Source organism: Limanda limanda, chromosome 8, assembly GCF_963576545.1.
Source record: "Limanda limanda chromosome 8, fLimLim1.1, whole genome shotgun sequence".
Taxonomy (NCBI): Eukaryota; Metazoa; Chordata; class Actinopteri; order Pleuronectiformes; family Pleuronectidae; genus Limanda; species Limanda limanda.
In genome coordinates this window covers 25,664,446-25,688,938 of record NC_083643.1, presented here as the reverse complement: position 1 = coordinate 25,688,938, position 24,493 = coordinate 25,664,446, and the positions used below count along the sequence as shown (strand labels likewise).

Here is a 24,493-nt window from a genome sequence, read left to right as displayed (position 1 = left end):
TATCTTTCATTATTATTATTATTTTCATTGAGTTGTGTAATGTATTGTTCGTATTACCACGTTCATGTGGTCAATAAAATAAGAAAAACATCCTAGGAGGAAGACTGTATACCTTACTCTTAATCCATCGTGATGCACAGTGTTTTTATGGTGTCAATGTCTCTATATATTGTTAATTGTCGGACTGTGATTTTGTGATACCCAATGTAAATTTTGACATTGCTTCCTGTTCTACTGTGCCATACCTTCTAATAAAAATATTAAAAAAAAAAAAAAAAAAGTATTATTTATAGGGATTAACGAATAGCCTTACTCTGCGGTGACATTTATAGGCTGTATGCCACCATGGAGTTTTGGATCTTTTTCTTCCTGTTTATTAGCGTTTATAGACATATGTCGAGGCAGGTTGTGAGACAGAACCAGAGCCAGCAGACATATGGACCAGCTCTGTCCTCCTCACCTCCTCATTTGCTCCACTAGTCATATAATGATGCTCCAAATTAGCTCATTAAAATCATTTGGTAAAACTGATGCTGTAAGGAAAGGGGGAGAGGAAACCTTCCTGTCTGACCTTCTCTGATGTGTTTTGGACGGATACAAGGTCTGTGAGATATTAAGATAACACTGTTATCTTTGAAATTTGTATATTACTGTAGAGAGAACTTCAGGCCCTCATATCTCCTATTCTGTCCAAACTCAGCATTTTCTGCAGTACCTCAAAACGATTTTTTCTTTAAAAACTTGCAGACGTGTTACTGACTGTTTTTTTTTGTATCGACTAGATGGGAATTAATAAGGCTTTAGTACAGCGCTCCTACAAAAAGACCTTTCCATTTTATAAGATATGTTACTGTCTTTTTTAACAAGAAAAACATTTGAACGGAAGCAAATGTATCCTGAATGTATCGCACACATATTTCCCAGACCACCTCCAAATGCAGATCTGCATTCTTTTCACTGTGTGAATGCAAATGAATGTGGACCTGGGCAACACATGAGGGACCTCCTACTCAACTGATGTCCTCTGACCTGCCACAGTTAAACAATGAATCAAAGGAATTTCACTTTTTGTTTCTCCGTATTTGGGTACCATATGATTTCTATCTTTTTCTTATTGAGCTGTGTGCATTGCATTGATTGACTCAGCCTCTCCTTTCTTCTCTTTCTCATATATCATATATATTTAATCATTTAGATTCTTCATGCTTTAAGTTTTTTTTATCAGCCTCAATAATGCCAGCGAACTGTGCAAGATGTAGTCACAAAACATAGGTGAGGTTGTTTAATAACAGTAATGACTACGTTCCCAGGAGCTGATTTCAGACATGAACTGAACTCTGGAGATTCTTCTCACTTTCTACGAAGGAGTTCAATGTGTTAACGCAACTGCGGACTCAGTGAGGGATCCCACACTGGATTTCTATGAGCGAGTGAGGGGGTTGATGATGCTTCTAACATGTGACAGACTCAGAAATGGAAAAAACTAAAGAAAACAACTATCTCAGGATGAAAATGTGGAGCCACACAAGAGCCAATGGTGGTGTAACGCCATTGATCCTGATTACGAAATTCCACACTGATTAGCTAAAATACTCGTTAATTCGATGTGGAGGTCTAAGGGTTGGAAGATTCTAGTCCCTAAATATGACTTGAGGCAACGTTCCTGAAGAATGTCGAGGAAGCCAGGGAAGCAGTCTGAAGTTTGAGGGAGATCTTTGCTTTAAGGGGAACTGGGAGGTTTTTGGACACACTGCTTCGCTTGTTTGGTCTGCTTTCAAGTCAAGGCTGTGCATGTGTTACCCAGGAAACCTTTCATGATCCAGCGTTCAGGGCCTCAAAGGCAAGGAATGAAAGGGGCGAGTGGGCACACGCCTCGAGTTTGCATCCGTCACTCTCACTTAGGATTTAGAGGAATGGTGGGTGGGCGCTTTACACAGCTGCCATGGTGAACTGTTAATTGAAAGGTCAGAATAAAGGCGTTGCCAGAGGCTAGCTTTAAGGATATCTGTTATTATGGATAATTATATTAGGCAGTGTGCCTTTGAATGTTTCCAGCCATGTTTATTTAGTCCACCTTTGTGTTCAGTGGCTCCCGCTGAGACTTTCTTTCGATGAGTTGAAAAGCAAATTAAATGATGATATTCCTTCACTTTGCTCTCTCTGATACGCTTCATTTTATTCCACATAATTAAAATGCTGCTGCATTAGAGCGTGTGTGAAATCAAAAGCTTCCACTTTTTTTGCTGACATTTACAGTTGAAAGTAATTCCTAATATTTGACATTCTGCCCAGCTGCAGTTATTCAATAAAGAAAATTCTCTGATGTAAATCCTCATACATTCATGATTTTGCTAATTGCCAATTTTAAAAAGCTATGGTACATTTTTTGAAATTAGCAGTTACAAAGGAGATCCAGCCTTTATTTGGAGACTTTCTTAGAGACAGATCCAGTTTATGTGATTATATTTTAATTAGAAGCCTTTGTCCTCTCATGTCTTTCCTAATTTACTGCTTAATAGAAGATAAACATTTACACCTCGTTTTCACACAGATTGTATTGTGTCCATTTTTCTGTATAACCTATGCACTCCAACCGTTTAACTAAAGGAAGTGTTTTTCTTAACAGATATAAATAAATAATAAAGAGTATAACCTGACTTTGGTTTAAACTCCAGTTCCATAGCAGCACACCAGAAAGTTTGATTTTTGTGCTTGTTGTATGTTAAGAATGGCAACTGTATTTTTTATTAATCTAAATTGTGCTCTTTTATTTGCACAGACGGAAAGAAATGAAGTACGTTTCTTTATTTGGCTTTACCAGGCATGTTATGTTTCTGTCTTAACATATTTATATACAACAGGCCTGTCAAACATCAATGAACAGATCTGGGGTGTTTTCTTTTAAATGTTTCCATCTAATGGGGTGGCTGGGGCTGCAGGGTAGAGCGGTCGTCCTCCAGGCAAAGGTTGGCGGTTCAGTCCCAGCCTTTCCCACCTGTATGCTGAATTTTTCCCTCATAGAAAAAAGTGCTGCTTTGAGTGGGTCAGTAAATTAATTCAGACCATTTACCATTTACACCCAGGTCATGTGTTGTCAAGCAGTTAGTAACTGCTATATGCCGGTGTAACTAAATTCTGTAAAAACTCCTATAGGGCATCATAATGTGATTAAGTAGGATTACTCCATGTCTTAATTTGATTATGGTTTCCTCTGAGTATGATCTTATTCAGTAAATTCAGAAAATGTTCATCACATGGCAGTTACTTATTTATGAACTGCAGTAATTACTCAAATGAAAACTAGAAGAAGAAAAAAATGAAATAATAAGAAACATTTAATAATCGTTGACGGAAATCGTACGTCCTTTTTTTTCTTGCGTGAGTGAATAAAAATCTGCCTCTGGAAAGAAAAAACGTTTAATTGTTCTGCAGTTTCATTCATTCCCAATTTCAATATAAATGAAAGACATTCAATCTAGTTAAAATTCTCTTTCTGTTAATTTTTTAAGTAAATGACTGTGCCGATTTCACATTTTTCCTCTTTCAAAAAAGTACGACTGTAGTGAATTAACTCCTAAAGTTCATTCCAGCAGCTCATAGCTGAGACATTCCGTGTGGAACTCAAAGTCAATCTTCAGCCTGTTAGAGACTGCAGGGATTTCCTCTTCCGTTTCCTAGGAAACGGGAGCATATTCCTACATTATCAGTGTGTGTGTGTGTGTGTGTGTGTGTGTGTGTGTGTGTGTGTGTGTGTGTGTGTGTGTGTGTCTGTGTGTGTGTGTGTGTGTGTGTGTGTGTGTGTGTGTGTGTGTGTGTGGATTGGAAATTATACTTGAGAACGTTCCATGCACTGTCTGATAACTGATCATGTCCCACTTTGTCACCCAAAGTGAATTTAGTGGGTTTGAGCGCAGCAGTAAAAGCTGATTTAGCACTTTATTTATCTTCTATTGGAAAAGTCTCAGCAGAACCTCATTAAAGTCATGTTGTGGGTGTCCATCTTTATTATGTCCACATTTATCTGCAGTAGTTACTTCTGGAGGCTCTGAAATGCTTCTAGTTTTCACTGACTTTTTGGCTTCCTACAGATAAATGCAAAGTGCACATTATCAACATGGTGTGCATGTTGACATTTTATTTATGATTTTGTCACATTAAGCTCTACTCTGATGACAGATATTGGCAGCTTCATTTATATTTTCTTGAGTCAACTAATATACTGACACTTTTCTCTATGAGAGTAAATCCTACCTCAGGATAGAGCACAACATAAATCCCCAATATAGAGATTCGGGGGCCTTGTTTTTTCAATCTCATGGATGCACATATCCTCATGATCACATGCTATTCATTAGGCTGAAATAAACAACTTAGTTTATGCAGCTCAGAGCATTTTATGAATCTTACTCAGAACACTCAAAAGCTGTTTTCAGACATTAATATTAACTGGTGCTGCCATCATTAATTACATAATTTCCTTTATAAATACCACTCTCATTATTGTCATTATAAAGTCTTACAGAGCTTAAATATGATGGTTACACTCTCTCTCTCTCTCTCTCTCTCTCTCTCTCTCTCTCTCTCTCTCTCTCTCTCTCTCTCTCTCTCTCTCTCTCTCTCTCTCTCTCTCTCTCTCTCTCTCTCTCAAACTGGTGGAGGCAGATGGTCGCCCACATTGAGTCTTGTTCTGCTCAAAGTTTCTTTCTTATCATTTTTAAGGTCTTGACCTTTCACTTTAAAGTGCCTTGAGATAATATATATGTATGATTTTGCACTATGCAAATTTAATTGAAGTGAGAATGTCCACAGAATTGGGTCTGGACTTGAGAGTTTGCCTTCCACACAACCAATTCTCTGGAGAATTCAAAAAGATGCTGGTGCCTGGGTCAAGCATTAAGGAAGCACAGCATGACGTAATTGTCTCTGCAGAAGCCACAGTGCTTTGTTTAATGTACATTGAAGATGATAGGAAGTTCCTGACTCAGTCATAATATATTTTTGCTTCTAGTGGAGTGTGGATCATGAACCTGTTGACAGGTCAACCGGTGTCTCTCAGTATTTTTAAAAGGTTGCATACAGAAAAAAACTAAATTTTACCATTAACCTTCAGGTGTAAAGAGGACAGGATTTAAGTTGAATGAAGAATAAAAAAAAATTCTCACTAAGATGTGCGCTGATATGGCTGCTGTCCCTCTCCCAGCAGCCTGACCTTCAAACCTTGAAATATATCATCTCAAACCAAGGCTAAAAGAAAGAGCCTATTCAGAAAGATGCTGCAGCTTCAATCTGCCGCCCTGATGGACCTGTGTAAAGCAAGAACGAGTTTGGAATGGAATCAATTTTACTCTGAAAGCCGCTGATTGAAGGCGCGTGTTAAAGCAGTGACTCTACACGGCCTCTCCGCTCTGCTGTGGATGACGTGGTGATGATTATGGCTATGGGGTCTTAAATGTTTCTAGTTCCAATTCTTCATCCTGCGGCCCCTGAGATCAGTCTGTGCAGACAGCCGTCTTTCTTTCACAGAGATAAAACCTGAACTCTGTGACAATTCTGTAATATTAATTACATAAATATATTCACAGTTTTTACTACAGCACCACTTCAGCAGGGACGTAATGTAAACATTGAATTTCCCAGGTCCATGATCCCTTGATAATTACCCCTAAGGGTAAATTGAATAAAAATCAGTTAATCATTTATTTATTATTGCAAACTTTACTCTCTATTAATCAAGTGGAAGTATAGTAACTCTACATCATTTGTTTACACAAACTTGAGTGTAGATTCCTGAACTGCAATGTCCAGCAATTCCAGTTCTCAGTGATTAGAGTATTGTAAGTGAGGTACACAGAGAAAGTGCAAATATACATTAAATTCACCAAACACTACACAAGACCAATGCTGCAGTCTCATGAAAATATAATTTATTTTTCTCCATATTCCCAAATCAGTCAACATTGAGAATCAAAACAAAACATGTCCCAGTTTTCATGCTACTACAGGAGTGTGCATAACACTGTTAGCTCAGCAAATATCAGACTAGCAGAAAATTCTGGTGGAAGGTATAGTACTGTAAACTGTGGATGGTGTTGAAACCAGTTCTGGACCAGAGCAGAGCGGTGGAATGACACATTGTCCCAGATGACAGTGTATTGCATCTGGTTCCTGTGGTTTACTGCTGTGACGATATTGTGCAATTGGCACAAAAATGTGAGAATGTGAGGTGTGTTGTAAGGGCCCATATTGGCGTGACGGAGGAGGACCCCATTCTGTGTAATGACAGCGCAAAGGGTGATGTAACCCCCTACGTTGCCCTGGGACATTGATTATAGCCCCATGGCCAATGATATTTCTGCCTCTCCTTCTTGCTTTTGTCAGGTTGAACCCTGCCTCATCTATGGATATGAATTCATGCGGGATTTCCTCAGCATCCATCTGTAAAACTCGACGAAATACAGTGAAAGACAAGATTGTGTAGTTCAGCATAGGTCTGGTATACAGTTAATTTACATAATAAAGGTTACGTGTACAGTATGCAACATCACAGTGCTAAAGTGAACAATACATCCTTCCACATACTAATGCTGCAGCCTTCTCCTCCTCCGTTGATTCCCCCTCTCACCCTCACTCTTCTTCTTTTTTGAGCACAAGCGCCATTTTGGTTAAAGAGAGGTGAACTCAGCTGCTGCTTTTGTATAATGCGTAAACCTGATTGGTGTGTCTACAATTAAGCAATCATGTGTTTGTACACCTGATGGCTGTGTTTAACCAATTGGCTCATGGGGTGGTCATTTGACAGTCTGTGCTTAGGAATTGCAAGGAAGTGACATCTTCATATACTTCTGTGTCTAATGTATACAAGTGTGTTTAGTGTTTTGCAGATCACTGTGTGTATTGTTTTGCAAAAAGTGTGAAGCTGACATTGTGCTTATAGTGGTGCAGATCTGGGCACATGTTTTGCTCCTTGAGTGTAAGGTTTTGAAAATTGTGTAATACTTTTGATTTTAGTGTTTAAGCAATCAGAAAAAACTGTAATAGATGCATTGCACTGCATTGTGGTACAGACATACCCGTTACCTATCGAATGGACATTACTGACTTGGTTCATTTTCCCTCTATCACCACCATGGGGTTGACACTTTTGATCAGGAGTGAAATCTCTCAAAAGCTATTGGATGGATTTCCGTCAAAATATATCAGCAATCATTTTCTCCAGGGGACAAATTCTAATAACTTTATTTGTACTTTTACTTGGTTTAACAATTGGTTTTATTTTAAAATACCAGCAAAACTAACAGCATTCCAACCAGCCTCGGCCAAACTTTAATTTTACTGCTGGTTATGCAGTGATACGTGTGTGTGTGTGTGTGTGTGTGTGTGTGTGTGTGTGTGTGTGTGTGTGTGTTCATGCGTGCGTGCGTGCGTGCGTGTGTGCGTGTGCGTGTGTCAAGCATAGACTGTAGGTGTCAAGTCACTAGAGGACTGTGGAGAGAAAAAACTCTCTCTTAACAGCAATTAGCATTGTTATTGTGAGCATCATATCTTGCTGATGTTAGCATTTAGCACCGCTGTGTCTAAGTGCAGTCTCACAGATTGAACTTGGTCATAGACAATTAAGGCTCCAATTTATGTTAGATTTGTATAGAGACAGACTGAGCTTTCTGTTCAAACTCCATATTTGTGCCCATATTAAGAAAGATACAGAATCAGCAGAAATCGTGTGTGGGTCTCTGAGGTTTAAAAATGTGTGAGAATGTCACACCTTGTCAAGCCATATGATTTGTGAATATGGGCTATACACATGAAATTGAATTGATTGAATAATTGATGGGTAACATGTCTTTGCTTGTTTTAGAAACACAGTTTTACTTTTCCTGTCCAGTTCCCGCTTTGTTTTAAACGTTGCAGTGTGGAGAATTTAGTGACATAAAGCTGAATACCCCTCACCTCCTCCTCCCCTTCAAAACATGAGAGAGAACCTGTGGTAGCCTTCAGTATTCATAAAAACTCAAAGGCTACTACAAGAAACATGGCAGCCTCCAAAGAGAGGACCCCCCTGTTGTAAATATAAAGTATTTCAATATAAAGGAACCATTCTAGGGTAAATAAAACACAATTTGTATAATTTAGATGAAACACACTCGTGAAAACATCACTAGGATTTTTTTATATAAAATCTTTGTCAATAGATCCCTTTCACCTAAATCTTACACACTGGACCTTTAATAGCGAATCCCAGTGTCCATGTTGGCATGTGTTGGTCTTATTTTGACGTGTGAAGAAGTAGATTTGTGCTTTGATATCTTGATATCTTAAGGCACCAGAATCAAGACAGAAATACGCGCCTACATTAGAGCGTGCACAATGTGCTTACACTCTGCTTGTTATACACACAGATGGTCTGCTCACGCACTTATACTTTGCACATGAGCAGATCCATTTCATCTGCAGAGACGTGTTTTCTCTTACCACCTTTTGATTAATCAACCTGTACCTGTCTTTTATTGGAAAACACACCAATGATTAAATAAGAAACCAGGAACAACACTTCTGAAGTGTGAGACTGAAGCAATCACCCCTTTCTCTGATTTTAAACTAGCAAGAGTGGATTTGGACATGTCCTAAATGCTCATGGTTCACAGACATTATACGACTATGAGCCAAGACCGTTAAAATAGAGCCCATCTAGTCTTGTCATCTGTTTCTGAAGGACATGTCTTAAAACTGCTGCTCACAGAGTCTGACATGATAAGTAAATAACTGTATATTAGAGCAGCTCTAGCATTGATGATAATATTTTACCTATGAAAAGGCAAGGTACAATCAATCTTTCCTGATGAGACTATAGGATGGAGTGACCTGCAGTGTTTGAGTTTGAATTTTAAAATCTTTTTTATATAAAAGTAAAGTATATTATGAACACCTTTATCTGAAGGCTATTGTTTCTACGGTAACCATGGTTTGTGCTGATGACCCATATTGAATAACTTAAGCTATATAAAAGCAATAAGTAATGTTGAAAAAATTGAAACTCCTGTGTGTGTAGACATACCTTCATTATTGGTAAGAAATGTTTTTTTTATCTTTATATCTCTCGTCTGCAGTTATATTAAACTCTCTAACTCCAGTTCTACCTTGTTAAAAAACTTCTGTGGTGCTCCGCTGTTTAAACAATCGAGGTCAGACCAACCAGATATGATTATTTTCAGCTGTGACACTCTTTCTCTTCCCCTCGAGGCTTCCTGCGAGAGTCAGCCAGGGAGCTGCTCCGTCTTTCTGGCCAAACGGAAAAATAAAAAACCTCTCCAGAGCCAATTAAGCTGGAATAATATACATTCTGAGGGTTGGTTCTCCTGCAGCCGCTACTGTACTTGACGTCATCTCATGTTGTCAGAGGATCAAAGTTCATTTTAAAATCTACACCACTGCTTCCCAGAGGCATACGGCTGCATAACCAATATCACAAAGTTGTGGTTTTAGAGGCAATCATTAATTCTTTTTTAACTGCTTTAAACTTTTCAACATCATAGTAAGTTTTTAACCACTGTTGTTATTGATGTGTGTGTGATTTATTTCTCATTATAGATGTATAGAATTCAGTTGAAAAATTATGTTTTATTATATTAGAATATATTATATTTTACTCTTTAGTTCTTGTTAAAGATATCTTTAATTCTCCTCAATTTAAGATGTGTTTAATATGAATTTGTTAGAATGGTGTTGAAGATATCATGAACTTTAATTATGAATAGTTGATAAAATAGTAGATATCTGAATCTGAAATCATCATCATAATTAAGTTGCAGATGAAGTTGCTTTTTGAATAAACTGCTGCTTACTAAGCAGCGACTCATTTTTTCCAGATATAAAGTTTGGATTTCTGCCCCAAACCACTTGAAGAATCTTTCCTGGTGCTCTGAGTCCTTTAAATACAGTTTGAATTTGTCAAGCTGTCATATGTCTTTTACTTTAAAGGTACTGATTCTGGTGAACAACTGTTGATGTTTGAAAACAAATACACCCCCCTTCACTGCTTCTTCAGAATCTCCACCCCTCACATTGATCTAAATAAATATGAATAAGCTGCCCAAGAAATTTTCTTTAGACAAAATTCACTCTCTGTATTTACATAAAGGACCCGTTAAAAAGTCCAGAATCAGCCACAACAGTGATTAGTGATCGTCTGTCTGAATACAGTCAGACACTGTTTGTGACTGGCTGCTGCACGCTCAAAGGACATTGTGTATTAGTGTGTGGTCACTAACTCCATCAGTGGGATCTCTTTAACATTGAAATGGTTCACCGATGTTTAGCCGGCTATCTCCCCTTCGTTACCTTCTTTGGGTTAGCTCTAGTCTGCTGTGATATAGCACTAAGCATTTAGATTGCAGCAGTGAAATGATTGTGGGTCTTTTTCATTTTTTGGGGTTGTCCTCCCATCCCTCCATAGGAGAGGGCAGAGGAATGATCACAACATCTTGTTTGAGATGCAAGATTGTCCTTGTACTCGGAGACTCCTTTAAATATAGTTTGAATGTGTAGAGCTGGCTGCCATGTGTCTTTGACTTTAACCAGTGGGCTTCTCTGTGGCTGCTCTACTTTGCCACTGAGGTTGTCATCCTTTCAGTCGTTTCTCGATCTTGGATTCTTGATCACACTGACCAAATTCATTCAGTGTGACTCGATGAGCCAACTGAGTTTTGGTAGTTGCAAACTTCCATTTAACAGTCACTGAGGCCACTGTTCTCCAGGGAACTGAAGCTTTAGAAATGTTTGTATACCCCTTGCTCTGATCTATGCAGCTCTATGATATTATTGCAGAGTTCCACATAGATTTATCTTAATTATTCCTGCTCTCACACATTTTCAATCAAGTTAATGGCCTTCAATTCACCTCTTTCTCCTCATCTTTCACATCCTCATCTTCCTCACCATCTGCCTGTATGTCTGAATGATAGAATGAAGCAGATTTTAAAGACATGTCTTCGGGAAGAAGAAGTAAGCTGAACGCAAAGTCGAGTTCATTTCGACTTCTTTTCAAGGAAAATAAATCATTAGTTTGTGGTTATACTGATTCATGCAGCATGAAGGTATCCCACTGGTACACCCCTCAGTGAGATGTTAGTGATAATCTGATTTAGCATTTAGTCTCTGGCAGCATCAATAAACCCCCTTACCTTTGTTTCAGAGACTGCAGATGAAAGTTTAATGATATCTGTGGTGAAACATCACAACAGCAAGGCGAGGTTAAAAACAAGACAAACAGTGAAGTTAACTCAAACATTAAAGCGGAGACACATGGAGAAAGTAATACCACCGTCAAAGAATAAACAGGAGTGAAGATGGGATGTGGTCATTAACAGATAGAAGCAGATGTGTTAACATGTTTACTGCCAGATGTTTACACTGCTGAACCAACATACAAGCAGGAGAGATGGTATGAAGGACGACTGTCGGCAGTAGAGATGAAACAGTCGGAATATTTTTTATTAAGATTACAGTAAATATAATTATCTCGTTATCAAAATTATTGGAGTATTGTTAAAATGTGTTATTAATGTTTCAAAATTACCGATATTTTTTGTATACATAATCAATAAAGAGTATTTCATTATTAATCGAAAGTTGACAACTTGTTACTCTAAGTGCAGAAGTTGATTCCAAATGTCAGGGGACAGAATATATTTTGTTACCTGAGGCCGGAGATTACTAACAGTTTTCCTGGTTTATTCATATATATATATATATATATATATATACATATAAATATACTGCAACAATGAAGTTAAAACAATGCGTTGCTTCACAACTTGCAGGAAGCACTTCTGTCTGCTAGAGTTTGTGTTTGTGTGTGTGTGAGTGAGTGTCTGCTCGTCTCTGTCGCTCTTCACCTGCTGACGATCACATTTATTTAGTTATTAATCAAATGTTGCATCATTAAATCCGGACTGTTCCGGTCACTTTAACACTGTTGTCCTGGCTGTGTGAGTCATGTCTCGTCTCGTGTTTTGTGAGGTGAACTGCGTGCGTGCAAAATGTTGGACTTGTTTAAATATGTGTCTCAAACTCCTTGAGTAAATCAAACAAACTAAGTAAACTTCACACTAACAATTAACAAACCAACATTGCATGCTGCACTAGCGCCCCTGTGTGTGGGACACTGTTGATCGTTGATGCTGGACAGTTTTTATTTAACATGGTAATACTAACCGTCAGGACTTGTACTGTGGTTCATCTTGAAACCAGTAACTATTTCATCCCTAGTCGGTAGAAATGCAAAACAAAGTTAGTTGTGTGTAGCAGGAATCATGTATTTTATTCACTGGATATTTTCATCATCACTAGCTGTGATCGAGGGGATTTAATTCAGGCTAAATTATTTCAACTCTGATTTAGATTTTCATGAACAAACAAGAGGTCCTCAACAATTATCATATAATAGTTTATGAATGGATTTTAATTCAGACCTTCATGCTCTTCACAGGATGAACTTTAATAACTTTTGTGATGATTCCACTTTAACATGATCACCAAATGACCCACGTTGGTCCTCAAATTTTGTCCATTATATAATTTGGTTTTCTTTATAAACAACCTTTACATTCTAAGGGTCTGATTCCATATTAAAGGGATAGTTCACCCAAAAATCAAAATTCCCCTCATTATCTACTCACCACTGTGCGATGGGGTCGGTGAAGTGTTTGAGTCCATAAAACACTTTTGCAGTCTCAAGGGTAAACACCGTGAGGAAATGCATATACAATTGAAGTAAATGGGTCTCCTTCAGACGTAAAATAACAACTGGAAAAAATACATAAACTGCCTCCATAGTGCTTGTGTCATGTTTTCTAGGTGTCCGTAAGCCCCGACATTCATATATCGACTCGAAACAGCATAATTTACACCTCTGATATGGAGGAAAACCTTACACACTCAATCAATCAATCAATCAATCAAGTTTTATTTGTATAGCCCACATTCACAAATAACAATTCGTCTCATAGGGCTTTAACATTGTGTGACATCCTCTGTCCTTAACCCTCAGCAAGAGTAAGGAAAAACTACTAAAAACCCTTTTCACAGGTAAAATTTGTAGAAACCTCAGAGAGAGCCACATGTGAGGGATCCCTCTCTCAGGACAGACAGAAGTGCAATAGATGTCAGGTGTAAGAAAACATCATCAGGATTTTTAGCAGCATCGATGAGGGTAAACATTTTTCGATACTATGTGTCAGGCAGTCCCGCTGCAATCACAGTCTATGGCCAGCAGCCAGCAAGACCACGATCCAGCATCAGGATGGGATCCACTATAATCTACAGTCATTGTCCACTCTCGCCCAAGTGCATGCGTGGAGAGCGCATTTGCATCGCTTGGTCTGCTACCTTCACTACTTCCGGGGGTGGACTTTTTTGGGTTAAAACATGGAGTAAATGATGCCGTTTCAAGTTGAATATGAATGTCAGGGCTTGAGGACACTTGGATGACACCACACGGCTGAAGCATCCTGCAGGTTCTGAGGTTGATCCTGGCCCATGGCGTCAAGATGTTTACCATCCCACTCTTTCTTTCTGTTCCTCTCTCAGGTGGGGTCTGCATCGCCCAGTCTCTGAAGATTCCTCGGGAGCCGAGACCCGGCGAGTTCGACAAGATCGTCCTGCGTCTGATGGAGACATCCAACGCCCGTGCTGTCATTATGTTTGCCAATGAGGACGACATTCGGTATGAACACATGCAAATTACAAAAGACAATCCATCGAAACTCATTTTCTGTGGGGTAGAATTAGCTGATTCTTACTTTGATCCTACCAAAGTCCCCTTACTTTTCAGCCCTCATTTGTTGTCAAAAGCTTTGGGTAAAATGGGACAAGATATCAGTTGATGGAAGATCGATGGAAATTCTGTAATTTCATTCATTCTGACGGTCCCTGCAGATTTTTCGTAAGGTCACTATGTTCTTATATTTTTTCACTAAAATAAAAAAAAATATGAGTTTGTTTAACCTAAAAAAGCAGATCTGTTTAGACCAGTTTTCACCTGCATTTTACGTCCTATGACCCTATTAGTAAGAATTAGTTCACGTTAATCCATCACTAAGCCCGGGTCTCGCTTTAATATTGTGGTTATGATTTTATGAACCAATGTATTTGTTAAGTAAGAAAGAAGAATTTTTCACGTCAGTCTAATTATATTAACTTCCTTATGTCGATTCTTTTATTTTACTTTGCTCAATATGAAAAATTTTACGATCTTTTTAAAAGTACAGCACTGAATAATAAGTTGATCTATTCAGAGGGACAACTGCTTCCCACAAGTGCATCTGAAATGACACACACACACACACACACACACACACACACACACACACACACACACACACACACACACACACACACACACACACAAAGGTACACACAGAGTCGATCAGTGTAGCAGCTGATGATAATCTGTAGCTCTCATCACACAGACAGATAGATCACTCACCCTGAGACCTCACAGCGGCAAGAGGAGACAGATGAGCCCTAAAGGACCAGACTGATTATCGCTGATGTCTCTAAAAAGAATATGCACTATATGAAAACCACAGTGGATGTGATTGACAGTTGTGGTTCTAAGTCTGACCCATCAAAAATACACATCCATGTCCGCCTCAGGAAGAACTGAATTAACTTTGATGATAAAAGGATAAAAAGCCCTTCGTTCATAAGTGATATACAAAGGTTTTAGCATCAGAACTTGTACTCGTAATGTGTAAAAGAAGAAAAAGTAAAGTAAAATTAACACAAGATGCACTTGGCCAACTGCAACCATACCATCCTGCTAGCCAAGCCTCGTTATCACAATGTTTTAAGTCACATGACAGGGTGCCAGGTTCTGTATCATTGTAGAAAGTATGACAACAGTTGTAACTAGCATGCATCATGTGGAAAACTCCTTATTACAAAACCTACTACAACTCCCCTCACACGTTGTTTTTTTTTTTGTAGAATATTTTATTTTTCCAAATATTTTCACAATGTAAGAGAACATGCAGAGCATACAGACCACTCTACATTAAACATTACAGAAAATTACATAACAAAATAAAAAAATACACACATAAATAAAATAAAACTAATTAAATAAATAAAGTAAATAATTCCCCCCACCCAAAGAGAAAACAAAATACAAAAAAAGTTGGTGCATAGATGACACATCACAAAGAAATACCGCAATGACACAGTTAATAATGTAATTCAGAGCTCCAAATAGTTACAGTCCTATGGTACCGTTGGTGGTGTATCCATGTACTCCAAATAAGGCTGCCAGATTTTCAAAAATAACTGAGACTATATGTAATCTTTTCAAGAGGAATACAACTGTTCATTTCCACAGACCATCGGTCTATGAGAGTCGGGGAATCAGACTTCCAAGTCATTGCTATGCATTTCCTGGCCACACATAAAGCAATTTCTGCAAATTTAATTTGGAGCTTCGTTAAAGACCCGTTGAAAGTTGTGAGGTTTCCCAGTAAACATAGCTCAGGATCCAATGGAAAGGTACACATTGTTGCTCCCAGCGACATCACTGCCAATGTCACCAAGGGTTTAAATACAGGAAGTACTTAGAACGTATTCTCTTTGTGAACTGTAACTTAATGCGAAACAAAGCAATTTAAAGGGGAATGAAAAAAGCATCGTCAAATTAAGGTTTATGGGACACACAGGGTGTTCTCACCTACTTTGTCACAATCCTAATCAGCAATGTAGACAAATGTATTTGATTCAAGGCTCAGTAGAGCACACACCTGTGGCTATAGGCCCAACAGTGCCCTTAAATACAATCAAGCTGCATCATCAGTTTTTTTTCCATTATCTTTTAATTATTCCCTGAAGTGCAAATGTCAAAATGTGACAACAGTCTGGTTTTTACATAATCTTGCTTACAAACCAACCAACAGACAAGTGTGAAAACATAACCTCCTCTGCGGATGGTAAAACATTAAAACATTTTTGCTATAATATTTAGTGGAGAACCAGAATAAAGTAGCACACAGTGGAAATGCTTAAGCAAAGAGTAAATACCTCAGCATTGTACTCAAGTACAGTATTTGAGTAAAAGTACTTTACAGTGCAATTGTGAAAGTGTGTAAATGAGCGTAAAGGATGCTAGATGGCTTTGGTTTTTGTAGCACTATTAGAAAGTCTAGACTGATTCTCTTGTCTCTGACTTTCTTCCCCCTATGACCCTGACAGGCGAGTCCTGGATGCGGCGAAACGCAACAACCTGACGGGCCACTTCCTGTGGGTGGGCTCTGACAGCTGGGGCTCCAAGATCTCGCCAGTGGTCCAACAGGAGCGGGTGGCGGAGGGCGCCATCACCATCCTCCCCAAGAGGGCGTCAGTGGACGGTGAGACAGGAAGGGGGACGGAACAGCCCCTCGTGTGAAAAACCTGAGTGCATCTCTGACATCGAGGAGCAGATCATAACACTAATTACATTTTCTTTCTGTCTGCAGCGTTCGACCGCTACTTCAAGAGCCGCTCTCTCTCCAACAACCGAAGGAACGTCTGGTTTGCCGAGTTCTGGGAGGAAAATTTCGGCTGTAAGCTGGGGATGCACGGCAAGAGACTAGGCAACCTCAAGAAATGTACAGGTATGCATTGGATTTCATCATCGAAGAGATCGCACTAAAACTCGTTTTGTTCTTTCTCTTTTAACTTCCCTGTCCTTTCCATTATTGCCTTTATCAATTCATCCTCATATCTAGTTTTTCTGTTCCTTTTTCTTCTTTTGCCTTTTTCTTACCTTCTCTACACCTGTTACTTCTAACTACTTTATGTATTTGTCTTTCCATCTCCCACTATTCATTTCCTTCTATACATCTTCCTCCCCCCCCCACCATCTGTCATTCAATAACTACTTATTTCCATCCTAACTCCTCCTTTAACTTACCTCCTACCATTGACTTTTGCCTCCTTGCTTCCGTAACAGCAGATTTTATTTCAGATTCCTTCACTTCCTGACCTCATTCTTTCCTTCAATACCACCTCTGTCCTTTTTTCTCCTATGTTCTTCACCTCCTTCCCTGCATTGCCTCCTCCTCCTTATCTTAACTCATCTTATCTTATCCTTTCTGCTTTGGTCCAGCTGTGGGGAAAAAGAGACCGTCTCATTTTCTCTGGCATTTAAACTCTTTGATGCTGATTTGTGATTTCAGGCTACAAAATAAACCGACTTTACTTGACTGAGAGCGTTTATCATTTACTCCTCAGACACGCACACAAACAAACACCCCGTTGCATTAAACAAAATCACATCGTGGAAATCTCTGCACTCTCCCTTAAGTCAAAAGCCCCAAAACTACAAAACACTGATTAGGTTAAGGTCTTAGTTCCAGACTCAGCTGGTGTGAGAAGGCTCAGGGTGATGTCAGGCAGCAGAAACATGCTGAGTGTCTGCACTGCTCACTGCTAAGTGTCACGATCCATTGGGACTTCTATGGTGAGGCTATATTGGCAAAATAATAAAAAAGCTTTTATTTGGAGCACTTTCTCTGCGTTGGTACGTCATTGATGGATAGTAGATAGTGACAAACAACCCGATCCCAAAATACATTTTATAACGTCTTTTTTACACTTAGCTGTAATACTTTTAGGTAAAAAACATGTTGAAGGACCATGTATAAATGTATAAATGAACTTGTTGGCTGCAGTTTTTATTGTGATGATCTGCTCAGCTCCTATTTCATCTTTTACTACCACAACTCACAGTTTTGTCTCGTGCCAGACAAACACACGCCATCAGAAATATTAGGGACCTATACAGTAAAAAAAAATGTTTTACAACCGGTCTGTGAAAATGTTGTCAGATATACACCTGTTTGTCTTTTACTCATGATAATTCAGCTTTTTGATGACAATATAAAGAAGAATCACCATGAGAAGGCTGAGACATGCTGCCCTCTCTCTCCTCTTGTCTCTCCAAAGTTTTATTTCTGTCATTGCTTGGTTAGTGGCCATCAGTTTTTACACTACTTTTCAAGATGCACTGTGGGATGCAAAGTTCACTTTATAGGGACGCTGTGGCTCAGGAGCAGATCGTCCAATAAGCAGAAAGCCGGAGGTTCCCTGTCCCCTCTACTCTTCTGACAGCTGTCATATTTATATATTTATATATATATAAAAATATGTATTCATATATATGATATATAAACACTGCATCCTGAGTTTTGCAGTATTTGGTGGATAAAATAATTATAGGTTAATCATTTTATATGATGGCCAAACAGCATGGACTGGACGGAGATTTCTGAGATAAGTCTGAATGGCAGAAGAGAGTGAACCATAATACTGATGAAATTTGAGAGCTATGCTGTCAGAAGCAATAATGGTGACTTCAGTCTTGTACTATAATGTAAATGAAAATAATACTGCAGAATAAAATTGCAATATAGTTTCTGAGAACTGTAGAAAAAAAACCTTGATTAAATTGGAAACACTTGGTACAAGAACCCCTGATTCTAGGAAGAGCTGGAAAGTGTGGCTAGGAAGAGAGACTCTGAATAGAATCACACAACTGAAACTTGACAGACATCCAACTGGTCACTTCATATAATGGCCTTTAAACCAGAATGGTTGGGAATGACTCATTTAATATTAAATGTTATGTTTTATTTTATAAGTTCAACACATCACTTAATACGGTAAGTGTCCGGTAAAACATTAAATGTTTAATGTTTAAAGGATTAAATGTTTTTCTGTCTAAAATCAAAGTAGACATTTTAAGTATAGAACTGACAGAAATATTGCTCTTCATTCCCGAGTAGTTTTTTATACATTGGGTTTTATTCCAATCAGCTGGATGTTAGTACATGTCTGAAAAGGGACCCTGATTCCCTCTGTTTGATAGGATTAAAATCAAGAGATTAGATTAGATTCAACGCTATTGTCATTGCACAGTACAAGTACTGAGGGACCCTTCCTATGTATATTGTACTTTATCACAATTGTGCAGAACCTCCCCATGATGTCAGGCTGAATGTTTCTTTGGCCTGCTCCAGCACTTCTATTCATGAGCCTGATTTCTGACCGGCGCTGATTGACACTTAACACGTTGGAAAATCATTCTGGTGCCCAACTCTCGACCCCACAACACAAAGCACCTGACAGTCTCATGAGTGTATAATCCGGTATTCATTCAATCATGTTGAGTGTAGCAATGAATATATTAGTGTTTTAATCACCGTAAAATACAGGAGATAATTCATCAGTGTCAAGTGAGAGCAATGAGTAGGCAGTGCATTGAAGCAAACTGTTCACATCTGTAGTCCAACTGAGTGTCAAATAAAAAAACAGAACATGGCTCAACTTTTGTCAGCTCGAAATGAAGCGTCCTCCAGTGTTGCCTAGGGAATCCGCAATGTCGCACTGCAATGTTTTTACAGTGGCCCAGATCAAACCAAATACTGGGTCTAATGAGGTGCGAAAAGGTGTTCCGTTGGTGGCAAACTGCAACCTAACCACCAGATGTCACGAAATTCTACACATGGAAACTACTTAAAACATGCAAAAACATCACAGTTGAATAAAAAAGTATGTAAGTTACAAAATGTGTAATTTACAATGAAAAATGGCTGACAATTATAATTTGTCCTGATGTCATGGTTTGTATATACATTTTTTGTTTACTACCGCTGTGTTTAAAAATAACACCCATTATTTTCTTTGTTTTGATTCACTGTTATGTGGGTAAAGCTGAGCCTATTAAGGGTTAAGGGGAGGCTAAATAAGCCAAGGCCTCAGGCTACACTGTATACTACAGTGCATCCATTTATGATGTTCTGCTATGTTATTACTTTGTGTTATAACTGTATTATTTTCAGTCAACAGAGCGGAAAATCTGTTGCCTGAAAATAATAAATTGATGCCCAATCATTTACGATGGAGTTCAGATTTGTCCCCAGAATAACATTACATAATGCCTTTCAAATAACAGCCCGGACTGTATGCTCATAGTTTGCATCTATGGTGTGTAAAACAAATTATGTTAACATTATCTTGCAAATAGTTTGATGACCTGATTATCCATCTTTGTAGTTTCCTCAATTTTCCTTCAATAAAGGGAACAACAGACTTGTTGATAAGACAGTCTCACAGCTAAGATGCTTATAATTTTATGGCTGACCATCAAAATCTTTGGTAAGAAAATGTATGGGATGTTGCTTCTTCAACCATGATGTCAAGCTTTAAACAGAGTGAATGTTTAAGTGATTCCTATTTCAAAGCATGTGTTTGAAGTTGGAATCAAAACAGATAGTAGCACACATACTTAGGTTGCATTCAGGATGAGAAAGTTACACAAATCAAGATTATACAATTTTGAAAATAACAATATTTCATCCTCCGGCAAATGGAACATTTTTGGTGTAGACAAACAGATGAGCTCTTGAGATAGGTTTAGTCCTAACAGTTGGGTTAATATCACGATTCAACTTAAACATGAATAGACAATACCGGATTAGGGAATGTAAGACAAAATGTCAGCAGGTCTGATTCTTGTTGATTCTATATGAAAGTGATCTTTTTAAATGTTGCAATGGTTTCAGGCCTCAGTTGATAAAAGATGTAAAAGCTGCGGTAAACTCTTCCTCGGTTCTCTGATCACGTCCGGCGTTCTTCTGCTGAGTCTCCCAGTGCTGACTGCACAGTCCCTCTGCCAGCATGTTGTAATCCTGCCTGATTCAGGAGGACTTTCTCCGTAGAACAGAGGGCCACCGAGGTCCCAATCCTTTACAAACATGTCCGACACGCGAAATGGGATTTGTGCAAGGTGTTGGGTTGATGTGGGCGAGCGTCAGCCTCCCGCCGGCAGCAGACAGAAGTGAAACAGCAGAACAACAGTGTCAGCGCTCCGAGAATAGCTGCCATGTCCCAGCTGCTGCTCTGATAACGCTGCAAGTCTTTACCTGAGCTCAGTGGACGGCTTTGATCAGTCTGCTGCTGTCAGGACGCAACTCTCAAATGAGTGTGTTAGAGAATCCAGATTGAGTTTTGGAGCTGCAGCAGAGTCATCACACAAAGTGACAAACAACTTAGTCAGCAGATCGGCATCCCCCCCTCTGCATGAGTGTGTGTTTGCAGTTTTTTTTTTCAGAGTTGAACTGTGAGCTCGGAGTGCTGACAGGCTGCAGGTGTGAGTATGAAAGTGTGTCTGCATTATGTTTTGTGTTGTAAACGATCTCACATTGTTGCTGTAATTGGTGAGGTTCTGTTAAATTTCTTTTGCATGTGTCACAATTGTTTTCATTCAAGTGTGTGTGTGTGTGTGTCATGTCTTACCGGGCCAGAGCGCAGAACACGTACAACAAACCTCAGAAATATGTAAAAGGACCATGCAGGAACTTTTCAAGGGACTTTGGGGGCCTTACACAACAGGGACCTGATTGATTGATGTGTGTATGGTTTGGAGTTGTAGCCTAAGCTGAGGATGTAATGCCAAGAAATCTGCAGGTTCTTTCCTCTCTTTCATGTTGAAAGCATTACTTCCTCATTTAATGTGCAGATTCAGAAATACCTGATCCTGCCTCCTCTCTCTAACAGACCTCGCTTGTGTAGTCAACATATTATCTAGCATTCTATTGGTTGTGGAATTTGAATAGGATTATGTCAAACAAATCCAAAAGTGAGAGCAGGAGTCGGAGAGCAGAGGTTTAACGAGCAAAGAGACCCAATCTGAAAGCAATGAGAAGAACTCGGACTGAAACACAGGATGGTTGTTGCAAGTTTCTGCAGTAACTGTTTTTTTGTGTGCAGACAAACAGATTTGATCTGGAACTAAGCAAATTTGAGAGATGGAAAACATTACAGAATCTAAAGGTGAAATGAAAATGAGTGCTCTCAAAATGAACACACACTTTTCTGTCTCAGTTTGAACATATTTGTTAGAGCAATTAAAACCTTCATTGTCGCTCGAAATCAGCAGCTTAATGACCCTTGTGGACGTCTTGCTTCACTTCAACAGAGATACAAAAACACAGCATCACCTGATCAGAGCAATCTGCAGTTTCAGTAAACTGATCCTGTTCACTGCCAATCAGATTGATTTCTGTCTGACAGAGGTCATACTCCTCACTCCTACAAGTTGAGAGATGCACCTCAATCAATGTGTGCTCATTTTGACTCGTCCATGAAACTCGTCACACTTTTCTGTTTTCTGCTGCAGCAGGAACCAAGTGGACCATTTTCAACCCTCCTAATGATCCATCTTTTCACTTTCCTGTACATGTAAGAGAGAGATGCTAGTGGAGCCAAGTCTTACACCTCAGTGTGTAGTGTGTCAACAAAGTTCCAAACCTTGAGCAGGAATCTGCAGGAGCTGACAGAGGTTGGAGCTGGATCAGCTGTAACCCTCCAGAGAAGACCGACAAAGGCACGCTCATTAATTATATCTAATAAGGATAATTAAATATTGATGACATGGTGGCCTGAGGTCTGAGGGTGATGTTGCATCGTTCACCGCTCGTGGATGAAGTCGCCACATCGCAGTGCTTACAGACACTACCTCGTAGGACCTAATTTCCTGCCAGATTAAGTGTGTTGCTTTTGTGATTTCAAAATTGTAATTACAAAAAACTCCCCGCCATTCACGCCCCCTGTAACCCCCACCTCCCCTCTCCCTAACAATAATACAATAGAAGATTTTAAAGGCTTGCCCATCATTTACACATTATCTTAAATATATCTAACATATCTAGATTTTGCTCATAGTTTGGACAAAGTGATAGAAACATCAATGGACTGGAAAATATTAAGAGATTTCCTGCATGGATTCAAAATACATAAATTCAAGGGTCTATAACAGGGGTGGGCAAACTTTTTGACTCGCGGGCCACAATGGGTTTCTAAAATTTGACAGAGGGGCCGGGCCAGGAACAGGTGGATGGAGTGTTTTTGTGAACTAATATAAATGACAAGGAAAAATCATTACATATTAGGATTTAGCCTTTAACAAGTAGAAAAGCTGCTGAGTCTGTAAATTAGCCGCAAACCTCTGAGCCGTAGCCGCCCGTTCTTGCGTTGACTGCTTGCTAGCGTAGTTAGCATGTTTCCTAGAAAAGTTACAGCTGATGTTGTACTCCTTGAAAACTGCGACAGTTTCTCGGCATATCAGGCATACAGCTTTCAATTGGACTTCAGTGAAAAAGTATTTTGTTGTCGACTCCGTGTTAAACACTCGGCAGTCATTGTCCACTTTTCTTTTCCTTGATCTGCTCATTTTACAGAAGGGATCACAGGGCAAAGGGAAAAAGTGAATGGAGATCATGTGCCCTTTCGAGCCCTATACACCACACTCCCAGGCAAATTTAATTTAGCTGACGCTTTTATCCAAAGCAACTCACAATAAGTGCATTTAACTTTGAACAAACCCAGAACAACAAGAATCAAGAAAGTACAATTCTTCGAAAATAAAGCAAAACTACAAAGTGCCATAAGTAAGTGCCATTCAAGTGCATTGTTTGGAGAAGTTCGGCGGGCCGGATTAAAAAGCCCAACGGGCCGTATATGGCACGGGGGCCGTAGTTTGCCCATGTCTGGTCTATAACTTTGTGCTTTTGATTCAGGCTGCAGCTCTGGTTAATGAGCAGCTAATTTTACAGGTAAACAAACTATTGATGAATGCATCAAACAAGGTGAATGGAATTAATAAAAAAAACTGCAAGATAAACAGTAGAACTCCAGAGTTCAGAGAAATTTCATCTGCAAATGCAAATCATCTGCATCAGTCCAGAGTCTCAGATTCTTTTTAGCAGTCAAGCCCTTCTTCCTCTCTGAAAGCGGATGTCAACTGTGACCTCTGCAGCCCCCGGTCGATGGATTCCCTGTCAGCCGTTCACCGACTGTGATCTATAACTAGCGTTCTGTTTGTTTGGGTGCGAGCAGCAGCTGCTGACAGAGGCGTGTTTGGACAATGGAGACAGCTCGTTGCAACCACTCAGTACAGAAGTTAGACTAACAACACCCTGTTCATTGACGCAGTGTTTAGAAAACATATCGCCATGATACATTTTTAAACTTTTTTCCTTTCATATTTACAGTTTATTTTTTTCTATGTTTTGTAAGTTTTTATGGAGAAAAATAAGCAGTTTTTGTTATTTAAAGAAGACTTGTTAATCTTGTCTAGTGTTTCTTTCCTCTGAACAGTTCACATTAAAGGGAGCTCCTCTCACATTACATTGTTTTTAATTCGATTGTTGAACGATAAGAGACGTTTGGGATGTTTTTATTTGAATGAAACCAGCAGCAGTGCTTGTGTGTTTGTTTTTTTCATAGATAATATGATAATACATTGTCTGGGAGTTTGAAGGTTCATCAGAGACCAAAATACTGATGTCTATAACACTTACACGTATTTGCTGGATGATCCTGTGTATTTTTTAGAGCAGCCTCTGCATCCCCACAGCGATCCCTAAATTATCAAAACAATAAAGTCTCTACAGATGAGAGTGATGGAAAC

At 39.1% G+C, this 24,493-nt stretch overlaps 1 protein-coding gene across 1 annotated transcript in view; it reads left to right on the top strand.

Annotated features, from left to right (window-relative positions):
* The window catches only part of grm8b (glutamate receptor, metabotropic 8b), a 132,548-nt gene that overhangs the window by 62,532 nt on the left and 45,523 nt on the right, over positions 1-24,493 (top strand). Inside the window, exons 3-5 of the mRNA XM_061076988.1 lie at positions 13,585-13,720; positions 16,234-16,388; positions 16,497-16,634. Of these exons, the coding sequence (XP_060932971.1) occupies positions 13,585-13,720; positions 16,234-16,388; positions 16,497-16,634 (429 nt within the window). The remainder of the gene's footprint in view (positions 1-13,584; positions 13,721-16,233; positions 16,389-16,496; positions 16,635-24,493) is intronic.